General features: G+C 38.4%; 1 protein-coding gene and 1 long non-coding RNA gene across 8 annotated transcripts in view; one reads left to right on the top strand and one right to left on the bottom strand.

The window, feature by feature from the left end:
• Positions 1–276: 276 nt before the first annotated feature.
• Positions 277–19,520, bottom strand: part of LOC107222733 (calcium-binding mitochondrial carrier protein SCaMC-2) — a 24,830-nt gene continuing 5,586 nt past the window's right edge. The window contains exons 1-6 of one of the 5 annotated variants that reach the window (XM_046732024.1): positions 18,615–18,736; positions 3,777–3,935; positions 2,995–3,252; positions 2,745–2,912; positions 2,361–2,615; positions 277–2,263 (exon numbers count right to left, since the gene is read on the bottom strand). In XM_046732024.1, coding sequence (XP_046587980.1) covers positions 2,189–2,263; positions 2,361–2,615; positions 2,745–2,912; positions 2,995–3,252; positions 3,777–3,935; positions 18,615–18,650 — 951 coding nt within the window. In that variant the 5' untranslated portion in view covers positions 18,651–18,736 and the 3' untranslated portion in view covers positions 277–2,188. Of the gene's footprint in view, positions 2,264–2,360; positions 2,616–2,744; positions 2,913–2,994; positions 3,253–3,776; positions 3,936–10,396; positions 10,509–11,425; positions 11,621–11,662; positions 11,894–18,614; positions 18,737–19,520 lie in introns of those variants that run through there. The other 4 variants (XM_015662223.2, XM_046732022.1, XM_046732023.1 and 1 more) reach the window with 4 other exon arrangements.
• The window catches only part of LOC124293043, an 18,844-nt gene continuing 11,277 nt past the window's right edge, over positions 11,954–19,520 (top strand). The window contains exons 1-6 of one of the 3 annotated variants that reach the window (XR_006902940.1): positions 11,954–12,085; positions 12,524–12,580; positions 13,755–13,791; positions 13,866–14,027; positions 16,849–17,577; positions 18,218–19,405. This is a non-coding gene — a long non-coding RNA (uncharacterized LOC124293043). The other 2 variants (XR_006902939.1, XR_006902938.1) reach the window with 2 other exon arrangements.

Genomic DNA, 19,520 nt, shown 5'->3' with positions numbered 1-19,520 from the left:
TGTGATTGATTGGTTGATGGAACGTTTTTTTTTTTTATTTTACAAGCAAGTAATGTAATTTTCATATGTATTATGTATAAGAAAAAAATAAAGCGTATGGTAATAAAAAAATTGATACACGAGTCGGCATTACAGAATTCTATACATATACGCGGTGTTGTTTTTCAGATTATGCGTACAGATTCAAACCTGAAACTTGATTTTTTCGGTCCGAACACTGTTTTATGATAAGTGAAGGAATAAAATGTTGAGATTACAATAATATCACAAGACACATAATCAGTAATTTTGTTTTTATTTTTTCACTCTTTTACTTCAATTCTATAATGTAACGGGAAATCCGAAGCATGCTAGCGTCGAAGACGGAAAGTAAACGAAAGAAAAAAAAAATTACAGCTTAATACTTATTGTTAGTGTAGGTAATACTGCGTCACAGTTGACCATTGAAATACAGAATATAACTGAAATTATTGTGGTAAGTAATTGATTAGACACTGCACTTAGTTAATGAATCACGAAAGACATTATTGTGTGATTTCAATGCAAGGAATAGTAACAGTGGCGATAGCAGTATTAACAATGTTAGAAGGCAATAGTAATGGTGTAAGAGTAGTAATAGTAGTACTGGTTGTAGTAGTAGTAGTTATAGAATTAATAGTTTATAGCAGTAATCATAATAATAGAGCGAAAAAATGTATAACAACAATAATTTGAATGAAGAATTAGTTATTCAGCAAAGTACAATTCTCCTGCTTGTCAGAGGAAATCACATTTATAATATTTAAGATATAAGAGATATCATAAAGTATTTATTATAATTACAAGTGAAAACTGGTGCCTGCAGCCTCCAAGGAACTGAGTCTATTATAAACAATAATAATCAAAAACATAAAAACCAATAAATTACATTTGCTCATCGTAGAAAAAGACGTCACGCAGATTGTATGTAATATATACTCTACACGGTACACCTACATGCTTCGTGCGAAGCTGCTAATAATAATAATAATAATAATATACATACATACATATAAATAGAAAGAAAAATTACTGGAAGTATTCAATCGATTCACAACGTTCCTTGCTTAAAGTCGTGTATCATCAGTCCCATATACAGCTAAAATATCTGTACATATATTCCGTACTAAAAGCATCTATACTTTCACAGTTCATACTGCCAGAAAATCGTATATATAAAATACCTAATCAACTGTTGGTACTTGCCCAACAATAATAGGTGGCCAAATCGGCCTGCAGTATGTAATACGAAAATCTGTCCCATATATATATATATATATATATATAATCACACACACATATATATATATATATTATCACATCATACAAACATTCCACTACAATCGTAACGATAGCAATATACAGAAGAACTTTGTTAACGCAACATTCGTTATTATAACCAGGGTATGAATGGTATCGAGTAATATTGATATTTATACATTTATGTGGAATTCGAAAAATCCCTAATCAGTCGATCTCTTTTGCAGGCACGCAGTGGGATGTCATTTTGTAAATAATCATTAGGCTACTAATTCGTTATTTCTAGTGGCTGTACGATAGCGTTAGGTCACCAAAATTTTGTTGAATCGGAAGGAGCAAAAAAATCTGAGTATATCACAACATCAAGTGTCCATATACATATAATTAAAATCCTGAACTGATTTTTTTTTTCGAATGGTTTTTAAGTAGCATATTCGCCCTATTCTTTTGCTGGTTTAATTAACGCCCGTATCTCCATTTAACCGAATCATTGAATTTTTGATCCAACAATCAATTTACCGATTAATCCACTTTTTGTTATTCTCAATTTTTAAGATAACTCCACTCTACACTGGAAGAGCACCATCCGCCTGGACTGTCTTGATAACGTTGGAATATCTTTCCTCTCCCTCTGGCAACTCTTGTAGCATCGATATCAATTGTTTTGATTGTATTTTATTATATTTAAATTTCTTTGTTTCTTCCAAACTTTTAAATAGCAAATAATTTATAACATTTATGACGAGTTCAGTAAGAAATAAGCTGCTTTAGTCAAAGGAAGGAAAGGCGAAGTAGCGTGCAGGCCTGCCTGCGCAGCTTGCTTCATGCTAACTTGCAGATTCAGCATAACTTTTATCATATAATTACAGAATAATTTAATAGAATTAATGTCCCCTAATAAATATATTCATCACGTCATGTTAACACCCAGAGCTTGTCTGAAGTGTTCGTATACAACATAGCTAATGGATACTGCAGGAGCAACCTGTAAATAAAGAAAAAAATTATCCGTGTAGTCGATATTCGAGAAAAGAAAAATGTCATCGTTAAAATTGAATTGACTCAAATTTTGGTCAATGTACCTTTAAAAAGTTAGGCGTCAAGCCTCGATAAAGCCCACGAAAACCTTCTCGGTGAAGTATATCTTGAAATACAGCAACCATCGTATTCGGAGTTCTGTATGGTGTTACTTGAGCTTGTAACCTAGTTCTGACTAGAGCTAGAGGATACGAACAGACTTGACCAGCCGTACTTGAAGCCGTTCCGCAAAGCAGCAGAAGCCAGAATGCCGGATGTTCGTCTTTCTGATGCGTACGTAAGTAACTGTTCTTCAGAGTCTGTAAAATTATATGTTTGTTTTTCCATACTATATCAAGACAAGCTTTATATATCTAATACGCGCAACGTTGTGAAATTAAGAAGAAGGAAATAGTTCATTACGTAACAAAGATTATCTATCTTCTTACCTCGTAAACAGCCAGATCAATTCCGGCATACGGCAGTATTCCAATGAGATTGGGAACGTATCCTCGATAGAAACATTTGAGACCACCGGAACTATAAATTTTCTGCATCGCGTCTATGACGCTGGTGAATTCCCCTGTTTTTCGAAGAGCCAACCGCGTTTTTAGTACCTTCAATTATTTTTTCTTAGTTAATATTAATTGTCTTTTACTGGTTGGAAGCTGAGGAAAATAGTTCAATATTTCGATGTACCTCGAGTGGATATATGGCTGATTGACTGACCCCACCGGCAATGGATCCGGCCATGAATCTTTCGTAAATGCTAAGTTCTCGAAAATCGTCTCCCTTTATCATTCTCTTAATTTGTTCATAGGCCATGAACTTAAGTGCAGTTTCAGGACCGATCTTAAGTACATTTATACCATTTCCTCTCCAGAGACTTAGCGCACCACCTTCTCTCAGCATGTGTTTGAAACAGGATGATATGTTACACTGTCTCGTTCCATGTACCTGTAAAGAAACATCTATGCCACTCATTGCCTGTTATATTTGAATAATAATACTGACTATAAAAAAAAAAAACAGCGATCAATGTATTATATTCATTCAATAATTGAGACAGAGGTTTTGAAAAGAAGAAGATTTCGCTACACGATTTTGTAATTTATCATTGCTCGCATTTGAATATAATCTGTATTTCCAATCCATTATAGCTTTGCGCTTGAAGGAGGAATTAATTAAAGTCACTACCAAATACTGTCCAAAAATCAAGATTGAATGAAATTGGATAATTGATTTTAAATCTGGTCTACTGATCCTCAGATTTAGAACTGATTAATTCGACTTTGTAAGAGATTGCACAGCTCCGAATGTTTATCAACAAACGGTAGTGTAAAACATATATTTATTATAAACCAGTATCAAAAGTTTGCAACGAAAAAATTACCATGTTTTCAGCTTCAGCCATAACAAAATATCAGCAATTAAGAGCAAAGAATATAAGAATGAACGATCGTCGATCACCGTTTAATTACCTGTAGGTATACTTTAATACGGTCGAGGGGTGCCGTACAGGTTCGTGAAACAGCGCCAGCGATTCCACCAGCCAATAGATGCCTCCACCACATACCCGAGACCATTTCGCTTTTGGTAAAGTCATCGGGTACGCCCATATCCTCACCGATGTCGAGGTACTGTAACGATAACCACGAAAGAAAAATTAATTCAATTTCATATGAATTATCGACAATACACCAGGATATTTATATATACTAACATAGGGCGTGACCATACTTTACTATCTGCGATATCCATTTGATAACGTAGGCAAAGTAAATGCCAAAATTCCGATACACTCAAATACTCATTCATTATTAATAGTTTATCTACGATGAAACGGCGGCGTTTCACCCAAAGCATGCTGTCAAAATTCAAAGCAGACAGCTTTGTCGAACAATCATTTGTTTCTCTCTTTAAAATCGCTGAGGTCATCATCGGATCGAGCTCTGTGTTCATATGCAAAGCGAATTTCCAGAATGAGATAATTACATCAATTCGAGACAAGAATCAGTGAGTATCGTTAACGCGAGTCTAAAATACTTGGTACAATGTCAAGATAACCGTTCATCTGACTCAATCGTGACTGCATTGGACATATTGAGAGATTTCATGGAACTTGAAACGGAAAAAAAACACACTTTACAATGTAATCCGTTACGAGTAATATAACTGAAATATCGTTAACACAGAATTGGAACTATATCTGTTATTATTTTTTTAAAACTTTTTTCAATGAAAAACCCGCATATTCAAGCGTATATTCTCCTCGTTCTCATCGTCAGAGACATAGATATATTACAATAATCACGAGTTTCCAACTATGCGAGAAACAGCCGCCCGACATGTGAATCACATTCTGGAAATATACACGCGTGTACAGTTACGCGTGTATTTCGTAAAGACGAAATGCGTCATATTACGCGATAAGCATCGTTCCCAAGCTCACACAGACTCCGGGTTGTCCCAGAATATTGTCTCACAATCAGGCTTCCTTTTTCACGTAAATACTTAGCAGAGACATTGATATTGAGAGAGAGAATAAAGTCTCGCCGTTTTTTTTCCACTTCCAAGCGGATTAAACCATAGTACATATAACAGAAACCGTTAAATAAATCGAATGAAAATCAAACTTCAACCGTTTGATATATATAATACAAACGGTGACGCGGTTAAAGCGACGAGGCAACATTTTCCGCTTCCGCTATCTGTCCTATAAGTATACATCTATCTGTCCGTCTCTGTCGTCGTCCCGAGTTTGAGCTAGACGAAACTAGATTTGAAGCCAACGCGTCCCTGAAGCGGATTACTCAACATTCTGAACCACGTGGCAGCCGAGCTGTCGCGAAGCTATTTCGCGAATTAGCACACCCTGTGCCTCTTTTCTAATCCTCGCATACCTACAGCCAGATATGTATAAGAATTCTCTTTTTCAAACTTTCGACAAATTCGTGGGATCGTACAACGCCGTAGTAGAGCTCGTATCCTATCGTATCGTATTAAATATAAGAGAATGAGAAAGGAGATAAGATCGAGGAACAGAGAAAGATATATTCATCTCGGGGATGAGGTGAGAGGGAATTTTCAATATGGGAATTAGAGATATCGCGAGAGTCGTTGCACGCATTGAGTACAGAGTGCACGACTTGATAAGAGAGCAACAGCTCGTTGCTCCCCCCCCCCCTCACTCTCTCTCTCTCACTCTCTCGTCAACGTTCTCAATCGCAGCCTCGTGACTTTGATAGAGCTGAAATTTTTATATATTATACCATGTCCGCATTTTGCTATTTTTTCATTATACCCACTGACGATATGAATCACAGCTGATCAAATTTCTGTACATGTATCGTATGCATCTGACCTGCATTCCTGGATCGTTAAATCAGTGTTCGTATCATGGAATCGTTTGTTAAATTGTTATTGAAAAATAAGCAAGATAAATTTTGAAATCGAATATTAAAAACCTTTAAAGAAAGAATCGCGTGACTGCGATAATTTGCGGATGGTCAAACCGCTGAATTTAACATTCCTTTTAAAATCCGTTGAAGGTTCGGCATAATTTTAATGTCAAAATTGAAACAAAAAAAAAATTCAAGGACCGTATTGAATAATGAACGACATAATCGCGAAGGGCATTCCGTTGAATTATCGTTACGGAACACCGCAGAGAACTCTAGGTCGATTTCGAATTGAGAAAGTAGTCTTTACCGGACATATACGTTGTTATACTAGATTCCACACGACGACCTCGAGCATAATTTTGGCCTCCTCCTCGATTTCATAAGATTTGAAAGGAAAAAAGTGGAGAATAAAAAAAAAAAAAAAAAGAAGAAAAAGAAAAAAACAACTTGTACAGCGATAGCGCGATTTTGACCGCACATATTTGCACTTGAAAAAATCTGAAATATAAAACATGACGAAACGAATTTCTTTTCAACTTGTTCGTAAATAGATCCAGGCAGTGCCCCAGGGTCATGGCAAAATGAGGAGCCGAGCCACGAAGCCAAGAATCAAAATTATTTTTAACGTTGGTGGAAGGGAAGGAATAAATGAAAAAAAGAAAGGAAAGCAGCCGTGTAACCAAAGATGTAACGTATCGTTACGCTCTGGCTAGACTCGAGTATTCCGTACATATTTTAATGTCACGAATGGAATTGGTAAAGAAATCGCGAGATTCGTAGACAGAAAATAAAACCTGTGCAACCTCCTCCTTTGTCCTCTTTAATTTAAATCGCTAGAAAGCCTTTGAGAAATGCCTCATACTCGGTAAAATGTACATATTCGTATAATTATTATTATTTATTATATTACAATACAAACAGTGAAACGTGTGCGCAGCAAGTAGTAGAAAAGAATTCGTTGATGCGTCATCAACAGCAGACGAACTTTGATAAAATTTCCAGTGTCGTGATTATTGTACGTGTGTACGTATAAGGAGTATAATCTGACAATCGTCAGTCAATTATATCAATTATCTACATTCTACATATATATATGTATACGCGTATCCATCTTATATAACTCAAATAAATTACTGCTGCGTACGTCAAACTATTTTTTATACAACAATCAGACGCAGACGATATTATTTTTCAAAGATTCGCGCGATAAGTACAACTGTCCAATTACGGATTATTTGATTTTTACTCCCATACATTTCTATTTCATTTGTTATTGCGCGCATGAGGAAATAACATAACTTATGATTTAATTGTACTATTATCAAAACCACAATCGTCTTGTAATCGTACCCAAGATTTTAATGTTAGTATAACTAAGCTTTATATATTTCGATTTGAAATTGCACGGCATTTTAGAACAACGAGAATCAATTATACACACCGATATTTTTCTACATTACTGCGATTCAATCCTGCACCCGATACCAATTGTAACAAGATATATAGGTATATATAATATATAGGTATACCTTATACGTATATAATACGATCACCGCTTATGCAATTGTCAATCGAGAGTTGTGTTTGTTTTTCCGATTTTTTTCTTATCGGGTACTTGAAAACAAAACCGGCAAAAATAAATAAACGCGCGCGCGTGTGTGTGTATGTGTAAAGCGAGATTGAAATACAACCGATTTGCAAACCGATAACAAAGCGGCAAAAGTCAAGAACAAATTTGATGATTTTCAAAACACGTTGTTTTGGTTACCGTAGTAAAAGGCTCGTCTTGTCTGAGAGCTGTCTGTCTTGAGGTGGTTAAAAAAATCTCCCACCGCCTGCACGACGAGACATTTGTATACATAAGTAATAATATCAGCAGGTATTGTAGACTGATACCGGACCGAGTCGTCGTCGCGAAACGCGCGTGTAAAATGATAAAGACGATCCGTACAACGATAAGCGTTCGTCGTCATCGTCGACGACACGTGTTCGTATAAAAGTAAATCATTTTTCACGGCTGCTTCATTTTAACCATATCAATTTACATGTGAAATAAGAAGAAAAAGAGGAGTATATAAAGTATGCGCGAGTGCAAATTACCGTCCCCGTTTCAAAAGAGGATGACGTTAGATGTATATTTGTGTATTGTAATAATGCTAATAAGAACCAGTTCAAACTCGGAGTCGTTGACATGGTCAGAGTTATGTATATATTTATATATATATATGTTATATATATATATGTATACATAAGTGATGCAGGTATATGCAGGCATTTGTGTATAACTGGTGTTAGAACCGAATGTATGTGTAGGTTTATACAGAGCTTAGAATGAGAAGGTAAGAGGATGTCACGTGCCTTGGATTCACGTGCCGTGTTAAGTTCCGAATTTGTAAAGTTCCGAAAGCGCCTGATTCCGAATTATTTGGTGGCGAAACTTGAAGTGAAGAATCAAACTTTGAAGAAACAACAAAGATTCGAATGGTCGGAATACCGACGGCTCAAAGTTCCGAAAATTCAAGTTGCGATGGAGCAAAGTTGAGAAAAGTAACGTTCCGATAGCGCCAAATCAGAATGACCAGGATTCCGAATGTAAAAATATTGAAATTCCAAAACAAAGGAGGATCAGAGTGGTGAAATTTCAACAAGTCAGAAATTCATGAAACTGAAAATCTTCGTTCATTCGGAATTTCGATGTTTCAGCTTTTAAAATTTTCTCATTTTCGCATTTTCGGAACTTTGACCCGTCGGGTTATGCCCTTTCGCTATTTTTTCGTTTCGAAACTTGAGCGTGGTGTTTCGGACCATTGGAAAGTTTGATGTTTCTACAAAGTTTCATTTATTTACTCCAAGTTTCACAGCCGAAAAATTCGGCATTTGACGCTTTCGGAACTTTTTGGAAATTCGGAATTTCGACCCCATCCCACCAGCAGATGTTTACATATTCTTTTTTCCATACGAAGATGAAAAAAGAGCGTACTTCCTTGCAAGTTTTCTAATTAATTATAACACGATGTAAATGACTAAGATACAATCACAGGTATAAAAGAACGTCGACATATTTCCATTTACCTCGAAACAATTTTATCCCCGTGTGCGGTGTCTTTGCACTGCATATTGTGCAAATTGCTTCCAGAGCACCAAGTTAAATAATCCCTATTATACTCTGAATGCCGAGTTTGTTTATTCCATAGTCGTAAAACGCGCGCATGACAAACCTCGAGGCATAACTCGATATCTTTTATAATAACAAACGTTAGATCCAACGAGTCAGAACTCTGTCTAGACGCCGAAACGAACCGTTTGCGCAGTCGTCGTTTGTCAAGGTCCCTTTAATTGGATCTAATTCGGTACAAACGGCAATAAGTAGTTATCGATCGGTTATTTGCAAGAGAGATTACCTTTGTGTACACACACCGTCTTCTTTAAATATAGATTCGCATTGCCCGTTTAAGATTCATTTGTGTCCCACGTAACCGGATAAATAAATATACTCAAATGTATATGATAGCAAAACGCGACGAATATTTGCCAAAACTTTCGACCACAACGATGATCCTGTACATGCTCAGCAATTTTTTCGTACCTGAACCATCGGTACACCGAAATGAAAGCTCGTATGTATAATATCAAGTTTGTCGAAATGTTGAAAGTCCGTGTAATAACTTTCACCCAACAAATGTACCGGACGTGGATTACACATAAGTTTAACCGTTATACGAGGCATAGTCAGCTTCTGATTTTCCGTCCATTCGGTATAAAAACGAGGCACGGTGGAAGAAACCTCTACAAAGTTCATATTGATGTAATATACAGAAAATCGTACAACTTGACCGTAGATCGTACATTATAGCATTAGTAACGTACACGCGATCATTATACAGATAGAAAGACTCGACTGGCGATAAAAATAATCGCTTTTTAACGCCGAAATCAGAGAATAAAGTACACACGTATTTATAAGAGTTCTAAAATTCTTGCAGTCTTTCTATAGAGATCATATTCAAGTTGGTAACGATTCACGCTGAGGAAAAACCGTTATTTCGCGATTTTGGAATTGTCTGAAGTTCGGTAAACCGTAGTAAAACAAGACATATCCATGTTTCGAAATCTTACGTTCCTTAAAAATGATTGTAAAATTAATAAAACACTGATTTTCCCCCTCACAATGTATCGTTACGATAACGTTAATAACTTCAACCTCGTTTCTACAATCGTCGACATTCTCCCAACTGCTACATAAATATACGTAATGATCACAATTATTCAAATACCGTACAACAGCAATCAGAAGCTAATCAGCCTATGTTTTGTTTTGCCTAAACCGTCAACGATACATTGAAGCGTTATTAATTATTCATTGCTACACCAGAGTCGCTACAAGAAGTGGCACTAAACACGATTGGGAAAAATATGAACAGACGGAAGTAAGTAACGTTATCGTGACGATAAACGTTCCGGAAAAACCAATATTTCGCAATTGCAGCGATGTCTAAAATAGTCTAAATCATAACAAGGCAGAACGTATTCATATTTCGAAAACTTAACGACTTGAAATTGACTGTAATCTCGAAGAATAGTAATTTTTCGTTACGTTGACGTTACCAACTTCAGTCTCATAAAACATCGAACAGTGACTTGAAACGTGGAACACCGAAGTTAATCAACCTGCATGCACACGTGTCGGATGTACTTAACTTGACATATAGTTCAATTAATAGGTCACTGTCGATATTGTCGAGGGTATCCATGACGGCGATAACTTTTTTCGCGACACCAGACGAAGATACAAAAAGTAGGAAAAACGTGGACCGAACACGATTCGTCTTCCCTTCTCAGCGAGACGCGCTACTCGATGCTTCTAATTAGATCGCGAAAGAATAAAGCGGTCTCGAAGGAGCCAAAAGCGTCGCAGCGATCCGTCGGTGGCCTTTAGCCAGCAGTTCTGATGCATCGAGGCGCAGCAGAGATATGACCCAAGGGTCTCCAATGTCGACTACCGATTACGATCATTAGCGTCTAATGGTAATTCGACTTTCAGAAATTCTGTGTGACGAAGCGCTTCGGCCTTTGAACGAGAAAAGAGAACACACGGCGCGAGGCCGAATCGGGAGCCAGTCACTTCCGGTCTCTACTCGTGTGTAACATTGTATGTATACCTCGCTCCACGCTGTTTGCTCTTGAGAGAATTTCTGACAGCGCGTGGCCGAAGTACGTATAACCAAGATTTTATCGTGCACACAACGATAAGCTGATATCACCGATATATGTATAGACATACATATACATCGATAGGAATCCAGAGGAATTTCCAACTTTGGAATCATTATTCCAGATAGACGGTTGTGTTTGTACAACGGTGTTGTATATATAATACCTTAATGTTATCTAAATTTTCGCGAATGTTCGTCCGAGGCTCGGATTGTAAATCCAGAATGAAATTCATGCTGTGTACAACGATCGCTGTTCTAAATTTCTTCAGGTTTTCAAAATTGAACGGAAATCCACGAAACCGATGAAAAAGAACGTAAAATAAAATACAGTAGACGCGAGAGGGACAACTTGAGGATATAATTTTTCCCGGTACAGTTATTCGTCGAGTTATTTCCGGTAATCGACCGAGGCTGCACAACGAGGAAAAAATCATCACTCTCACTTTTCGTTTTGCAGTCTTTCCTTTCATCGAGATGGAGACACACACACATGTGTAGGTGTAACGTACGTACAGTGACACTCTGAATTATTGCGGCAACATTTCTTTCGCAAGCGTGTACCCGATAGGTGTGTACAACCACGATGTTGTAAGAAGCGACGATACTGTGCTGTATAAAAATTAAACCTCCCGCCAAGCCCGACAGTTTCTTCATAATTCCTCGAACGATAAAATTACGTGCTCTGTATATTAAATCGTAAAAATTCCCGATCATTTTTCAATTTTTTTAAATTCTGGCGGGAAGACTTACTTTTTGTATAAGCTCGCGATAAACTATCACAAATTCACCGCAGACATCGCAACCGGATCCAACGACGTTCTCCTGTTCCAACATGACGATGATAACAGGTGCTCGCGAAGGCACTGATTCTTTACAACGCGACAACGACGACGAAACGAACGTTACGTTCCGAACGTGCACGTGGAGGATGACGAACGCGACCCGAGCCGGCTACAAGGGAGTCGAATACCAGACTGAGGAGGACGCAGACTGGGGATTCGTTACGTTGCGTTCCGTTCCGTTCAAAAGGCAGCGAGCGAACGTTCGAAAGGCTCAAGGAGGGGGAGGAGGGCAGCAGCCAATCGCGTCACTGCACCGCCACTTTAATCCAGCGATAACTCGACGTACCCGGCCTTCTCTGCCTCCGCTGCTTGTTCAGTTCCAGTTCGAAGTGTGAGTTTTGAAATTGCAATTTTTCTAACCGAGGTTTTCTTCTTCCAACCGTCGGTACTTGGTTTAAACCCAGAATTTCCATCACATTTCCCGTTAGCTTTGGTCGCCATTTTGAATTTTGGAGGGAATTCGTTTCCGGTCAAATAACTCGGTCATTTTTAACGTTTTACTAAAAATGGCGGGGGACTAAACTTGTGGGAAATTAATGTCTCTACAACTTTGGGAATGATAGTTTTTTGTCTACGATCGATACTTTGCGATTTAAACTATAAATTCAACACGGCGGACGAAGCTAATGTAGTCTCTGTGAGAAATTCGGGATTTAGACTAACCCCCCACCCCAAAGATTAGGAAAAGAAAATTTTGGTATCTAGAAATTGCAGTTTCTGGTTTATTTTTATTTTTATGCTGTACATTCTGACTGGGCTATATATGCAGGGAAGGGATAACCGTGACGCGTTCCGCGTAGAGCCGCGAGCCGTCTGGAAATTCCCGGTATGTATACCGCATACTTTATACATGATACATGTGTGCAAACGGTATACGCGATACGTGATAAGGAGAAGGGGGGTAAACGAGTGTGAGATCCTCCGGATGTACGATGCGTATAGTGGTTGGATGACTCGACGTTGATCAGTTCTTGGTAATTTGAGTTGAGCACTCGTTGTTATTCCATCCAAGCTTCGATCTCACCGATGGTTTTGGGTCTCGGCGTCAGTTGACGTCACGAATACTAATATAAAAAAAAACTGCAGCGTCACGGAGTATAAAAATATGTAGATAGTCTTTAATTTTCCACTGCAGCATCTACCGATGTACGATTTTCCTGTTGTGATGCCGCAACATCATCGAATAGTCTTCCATTTTTTTTTTTTCGTATTTCATTTACTTAGACTCTTTAACGAGTTTATAATTCGGATGTTATTATGGATTCGGAAAAACTTGATTACGTCACTTATGATAACATGTAACCTGTTATTGTGGTTTCCTACTCAACTCAGCGACGATAACCTAAATTGGTTCAGATTTACGGTTGGTTCGGACCGGATAAGTCGGGATAAGTATACCAGCTCTAGCGGGGCTAATGATTCAATTAAGATTGCAAATTGCGGATTAGGGGATGACAACGACAGGTCACGAGGAGAATTTATAATGTACTTGATACACATATTTGTGAAGTATGTAAAATCACATACAGGAGATAGGCGGACAAAACGGGCCCACTAATGGAAGAATAACGTTAGACCGATTTCAACGACGCGTTTGTTTTTATCTTTGGCCTGGAAATACACTTCAAGTGGCATTTTTTTAAATCCCATTTTATTGTATAAAGGGCCCATTTTGCCCGTCTCTCGTCTACATCTGATGCGTAAGTCAGGAACGTGTGGTGTTGTTTTTACGAACAGACAGTATTTTCGATCTGTGGTTTGTTTATTTTTTGTGTTACTCAACTTCTTGCTCCAGAGTTTTTTTTTTTTTTCTTACTGTAGTTAGATAAACCGAACGTAAGAATTACGGTACGTAGAGTCCCGAATATGTATGTAACTTTTACTTGGAACAAAATCTAGCCTCCGACCGCAGAGGAAGACCGTTTATACAAAAGAAAACTCTTTTTTTTCTTTGAAAATCAGTTACTATTCGAGTTGAAAAATGCATTGTACTTTCGCAGGACGGTCGAAAAATTCCCGGAAGACAAAATAAGTTAGGTAGGTATTACAAGAGTACACAAGTTCGGCGGCAAGCCTTCTGAACGAGTGTTTTCCATTCCCCTTGATTGCAGGCAACGTAAACCAGGAAATGTACCGAAGAAACTGTAAACGCGTAGATGACGTGACCGCTGAAAGCGTCGACAAAGTCCAGGCCAAAGGTATTATCGCAAGCCGTCGAGGTCAAGTAACAAGTTCACGAACGATATCAAAAGCCGATTTCATACATCCATATGGTAAATATTTACACGTTGTTGGCAAAATATGAAAAGTAGGTTTAAGAATAATAAAAAAAAAAAAAAAAACCATAAGAAAAAATAAAGTACATAGATGTAAAAACACGCAGGCGTAAGTTAATTGCTCATGTTCAACGATCGATCTCATTACACACCGCACGTGTCGCACTCGGTGCTGAACATTTTTGAAAATACGAGCATTGCGACAAACGGCGGTTTACAAAACAATTATGAAACTTCTTGCGCTATCTGATTTGGAGATTCATCCGCGTCATCGTCACCGTGTGTGTATGCATCATCGTTGTTTATTTGGCTGGATCGTGATTTGAATATGCCTGCAATTTTTCCGTGCATCGGACTGCCGAACTCGACAAACTGTACGCAACTTCAGGGTCAAGTTAGTTGGGGTACCGAATTTCTTCGAACCATTGGCACTTGTACACACGACTCAATGTTCGCTTCGGGTTACCGACCAGCCGACACTACGAGTACCCGTTTTCTTGGGACTGAATTCAAGACGGGTACAAGCATGCTCATTGTTTGTGGGTTCCTTGAAACTGAATTTTGGGAGAAATAAGTGAAAGCTGCGTAAAATTGGGGGGGTATTAGAGTTCCAATATTTTTCCATAGTGCTAACCAAATAGAGAAAAGTTAGATGTTGTTTTGATGGTTTTGAAATTTTTTCGATTGCACTCCAAAAGTATGTTGAAATTAGAGAAAAAAAATTCTCTTGAAAGCATACAAATTTTCGAATAATATTAGACGCGCCCGGAAAGCCATTGAATGTTTTGATGTAACATACATTGTAATTTTCGATGTTGTTCAATTATTATTATTGTTATTTTTTTCATAAACTCAAATTTACTGAAAAAATCAATTTCATGCTTGAAAACAATATTCGTATTTCCAACTAAATGTAGGAACAAAATAATTTGAGATTAAGATTAATTAAGTATAAGTAAAGTTTTCCGATTCAATGTATATTATTTTATTCCTATGTTAAGTTGGATGTGTAAACATTTTCCTCAAGCATCAAATTGATTTATTCAGTCCGTTTTAGTTTATGGAAAAAAAAGTAACTGACTAGCAAAAATACGATGGTTTTAGGAGAAAAACTGACTGCTTGAGGGTAAATTTAGAGGAAACCTTCAGTTTTGGAGCGATTCTTGTGTGATTCTTTTTCTTCAAATTCTGTTTGGCAGTGAATGAACGTCCGTGTCTTAACTCTTAACAGGGCCTTTTGTTCTGAGAACTGATTTTATTTTCTTTTGTTTACTAATCGCGGTCGACCTACTAGCCGACAATCGCAACCATTATACCAGTCATCCGATCTAGTTTCAGAAACGATACGTAAAAAGCTTGCGTTTCCCATTCGGTAACTCGAGATATGCGGCACATTATAAAATCGTTTACAACATAAGCTGTCTCTGCGCGGTCTGGTTTGGCCTTTAGTGCAATTCGCCAATATGCAGCCTTATCGCTTACGCTGCACTCTGACAATAACAATACAACACTATGGATGGTTGCATATGTGCACTGTCGGAGGATACCAGCTTGCTGCAACTACCGTACATAGCTGAATGCTTTAGAGCGTTCGCAGTGAAAGTGACGTCAAGTCTGATCGTGAGGAGTCCAATGCGCGGCTGACGAAACACTTCCAAGAATTTCGACATCATTCGAATTCAATCGTATTCTTTACCGCACACATTTAAACTCAAGCTCGCTTCCGATTAACGCAAGTACGTTATATAAATAAATAAATGTCAGGATCGTATCGTTGAATGCCGAATTAAGCCTTTTGCATCATAGTGGTAAAGTAAGTCTGATAGAATGCTATTAGGTTTTCAATACACGAGAGTAATTCTTGCGATGTAATGTAAATTATTATTGTTAAAATTAAAAGAATAATTCATCTCCGAGAAAGTTACATCTCTACACGTGTACATGTTTACATAAATTGTAAGTTTTTGGGATCGCTGATTACGAATCTGATATCGGATTTTCAAAATTCAAGATGGCGAATCCAATATGGCCGACGAAAATTTCGATTTCAATCGAATCCGATGGAAATACTCTATCCAACGGTTTTTGGGGTCCCTGATTACGAATCTGAAATAGGATTTTGAAAATTCAATGTGGCGAATCCAATCAGCGGCCTCGAAAACCCCTGCATAGAGTTTTGTGACCGTATTCGATCAAGTTTGAAATTTTCGTCCACCATATTGAATGAGCCATCTTGAATTGTTGAAATTTGATTTCAGATTCATAATCAGCGACTCCAAAAACCGTAGAACACTATGTTATTATAAACGTTGACTCAGAAAAATAGCGTGTGACTCACAAGGGTTAATACCTTAGTTGTAACGCAACGAATTTATCATGAATCGGGATGAAAGTTGCGTCGGTGCGATAAATGAAAGTCGCTTGTTTTCGCAAAATTCGTGCCGCAAAAACGTGAATGAATATCTCGACTGCACAGAGATGAAGATATTATAAAAACGTAACCACATATACGATAACAGGATAAGTAAATTGTTTGCGAGTGGATTTAGTCTGCAACCGTGTGTATTTCGAATAGTGTCTTAGACACCGAATCGGCGATCGTTTGTGTAAACACATAGTTACTTGTATCGCAGAGCTAAATTTGACGCGAATTTGCAGCCTGATCTATTCTCGGCGACACTCTCTAAACGTTTTTCGTCAGACGCAACTGTCGCAGATGCAGTGTGTACATTTAACCAGCCAGTAAAGTCTCATGGCGACCTATAAAATACCATAATCAATTACATTACTAATTTTCCTCCCCTTTTTGTGATTCTAGATATGCGTGTACACGTCGTTGAACTCGCTCTTTAATCGCCCTACGCGAATTTTTTTATCTGTCGTAGTTGACGGGGTGGTGTTTTTATTACATACAGCGTAATTATTGCAAAATACCCGGAGATCAAAGTCTTCAAGAAAGCTAATGCCGTATACGGAGAACAAAGTGAGTCGAATCTTATCAGTGCAGACTGTTGGCTTTCAGAGGGGGGTGAAGGATAAAAAAAAAACTAATAAAATTTAAAAAATACATGTATCCCGAGTCAGCGTTTAATCAGCGTTATCACAATCGGATCGTGTGTATGTGTGTACAGTAAACATAAAACGAATGAATTGAAATTTATTGCTAGAGAATCTACGGCGGAAATGAATTGCAATGTAATACAATGAATGAAGGATTAAATTATGCAATAAGATTTTAAATCATGGCAGGTAAAGAGAAACAGTGGAAAATCTCTGAGATCCGATTCACCGGTTGGGTTTGGAAATAAGGACGATGACGAAGACTCGAGAGTTCCTCAAGGCGGAACTCGCATTCCAGAGAGCCAGTTCGACACCTGCAGTGCACCCTATGTATGCACATGCATGCACATGTACAATGTGCATATATGTACAAGGGTGGGTGCAATGTGGAACGAGTAGAGCGGCGAACGGCGTGGCCTTCGCTATGTCTTGCAATGGCCATGCACACCATGCAGCGACAGCAATCGATCGTTGGAACACATTTCAGGTACGTTATACATATGTGAACGGGTGCAGAATTGTGCAGCTATCGCATGCAGCAGGATAGGTTGTCGCATGATGCGTACGAAGCTTCAAGCCGTGGGTGTTTTGAGCGTTAAACTGTCGCCAAGCAGTCATCCAGCTCTAACTGGATTCATGAATGTGTTGTTTATAATAATGTAGTGTATATTATGTACCCATAGTTGTATGCGCACAGTGTGTGATATAGACATTGTACAATATAGATGTAAACGTACAAGCCGATATGTATTGCGCATCGTGGTCGTTAAATTTGGTTATTACAACGTAACCGGGAGTTTTATCAGCCGCGTGAATTTCACAACCCGTATGATTTCTCAAACCGTCGACTCTCGATTTCATGTGTAACACGAACCGAATCGGAACGATCAAGGTCCATCGCAAACGCACTAACACGAACGTCATTACATTCGAGGATTAATTAAAAAGCTGTAACGAAGAGAAAATGGTGAACGTACCGCAGAAGAATGTTTAGAAAGTTAAGCCGTATAACAGGTACGTGTATTTCTGAATTATTATACTCTGGTAACTGATAACACGATCTATTAGCGCCGATATACGTATTGTTACACGGAGTATACTTATAAAAGTGTTTGAAATTTTTGCAGACTGCAGATAAGCATTACTTCCTCGTGATATCTTATCGTTGGGATCAGATCGTGAAAAAAAATTGTCCGATAAGCTGATTCTTAAATATCGGAGTACAGGATATGACGAATTTCGAATAGCTATACACATACGTATGTATAATATGTATAGAGTGATAATTAAGAAAACAGACATGAATCCAGCAGTTGAAAATTTGCATAAGTGTATACGATAATTATAAAATAGAAAGAAAATTGTGTTTCTCTTGATTTTTCTGTTCCCAAAGCAAAAGAATAAAAAGAACAGCAAAAATACGTTTACAGACAGCTGGACAGAAAAAATAAGTCTACAACGAAAGAAAAACAAAACGTAACAAAAGACATACCGCAACTCGCGCGGATAATATTTATAATTTACCGTCGACGAGCCATTAGAATCGTCGGTTATTTTCATAATATAAATTATGATAATAGGCAGCGGTAATGGGGAATATCGTCGGAGTTAATGCAGCAGCGGAGAGCTTCAAGTATATCGCGATTTATTGCGAAACTGCAACAAGCACTTAGTGCCGTGCAATTGAGTCCATAGTGTGCGAATAAGAAGGCCGAATTAACACGTATTGACGAATTTATACTATAGGTAGATTTAAGCCTGCACCGCGAGTTCGAAGCGATAACTGAGCCGCGAGAAGCGAGATGGAAGATTCTCGAAAGCGTTATAAGGAAGTTCCAGCGGCTCCAGCAGGGGGCTTCCCGAGTCAACCTTGCGCAGGCTCAACGCCGACGCCGCGACGTCGACGTCGAGGCGCCTCGCCCACTCCAGCTATCAACGCTATCATCGCCTGGCGTCCCTCCTCCACCTCCACCTCCACCAAGCCGAGACTCCGGCGGCAGCGCCAACAGCTGATTGTGACACTATCAAGGTCGCTTTCTGACACACGCTTCCATCTACGTCACACCGTCGAGCCTTTCTCGCCGACCAATCGGAGACCCTCGATGAACGACTTGACCTGCGCGGTTGGACTTTCGCTCTGCCTCTCTGTGTTACGTATCGACGCATATGGATGGCTTCGAGCGCGTGTGCTTGCACAGTATAGGTATTGTATGCGAACCAGTCGATGTCCGACCAGTTTTACGGTTATACTTTCTTCGGAAGTAAAACAATTAGGAAATTAAATATACGGACAAGAAGTTTTTTAACGTATGTAGGTACGTATGTAACGTAAGATTACGAACTGTCGAGCATTTTCGACTTATTTTTTTCATACATGCGGAATTCGATGTGTCATCGTGTGCTTTTGTATGATTAGTTGTAATAACGTTT

This window comes from Neodiprion lecontei, chromosome 2, assembly GCF_021901455.1.
Source record: "Neodiprion lecontei isolate iyNeoLeco1 chromosome 2, iyNeoLeco1.1, whole genome shotgun sequence".
Lineage (NCBI taxonomy): Eukaryota > Metazoa > Arthropoda > Insecta > Hymenoptera > Diprionidae > Neodiprion > Neodiprion lecontei.
The sequence above is the reverse complement of the archived record's forward strand: the minus strand, read 5'-3'. Positions and strand labels throughout refer to the sequence as shown.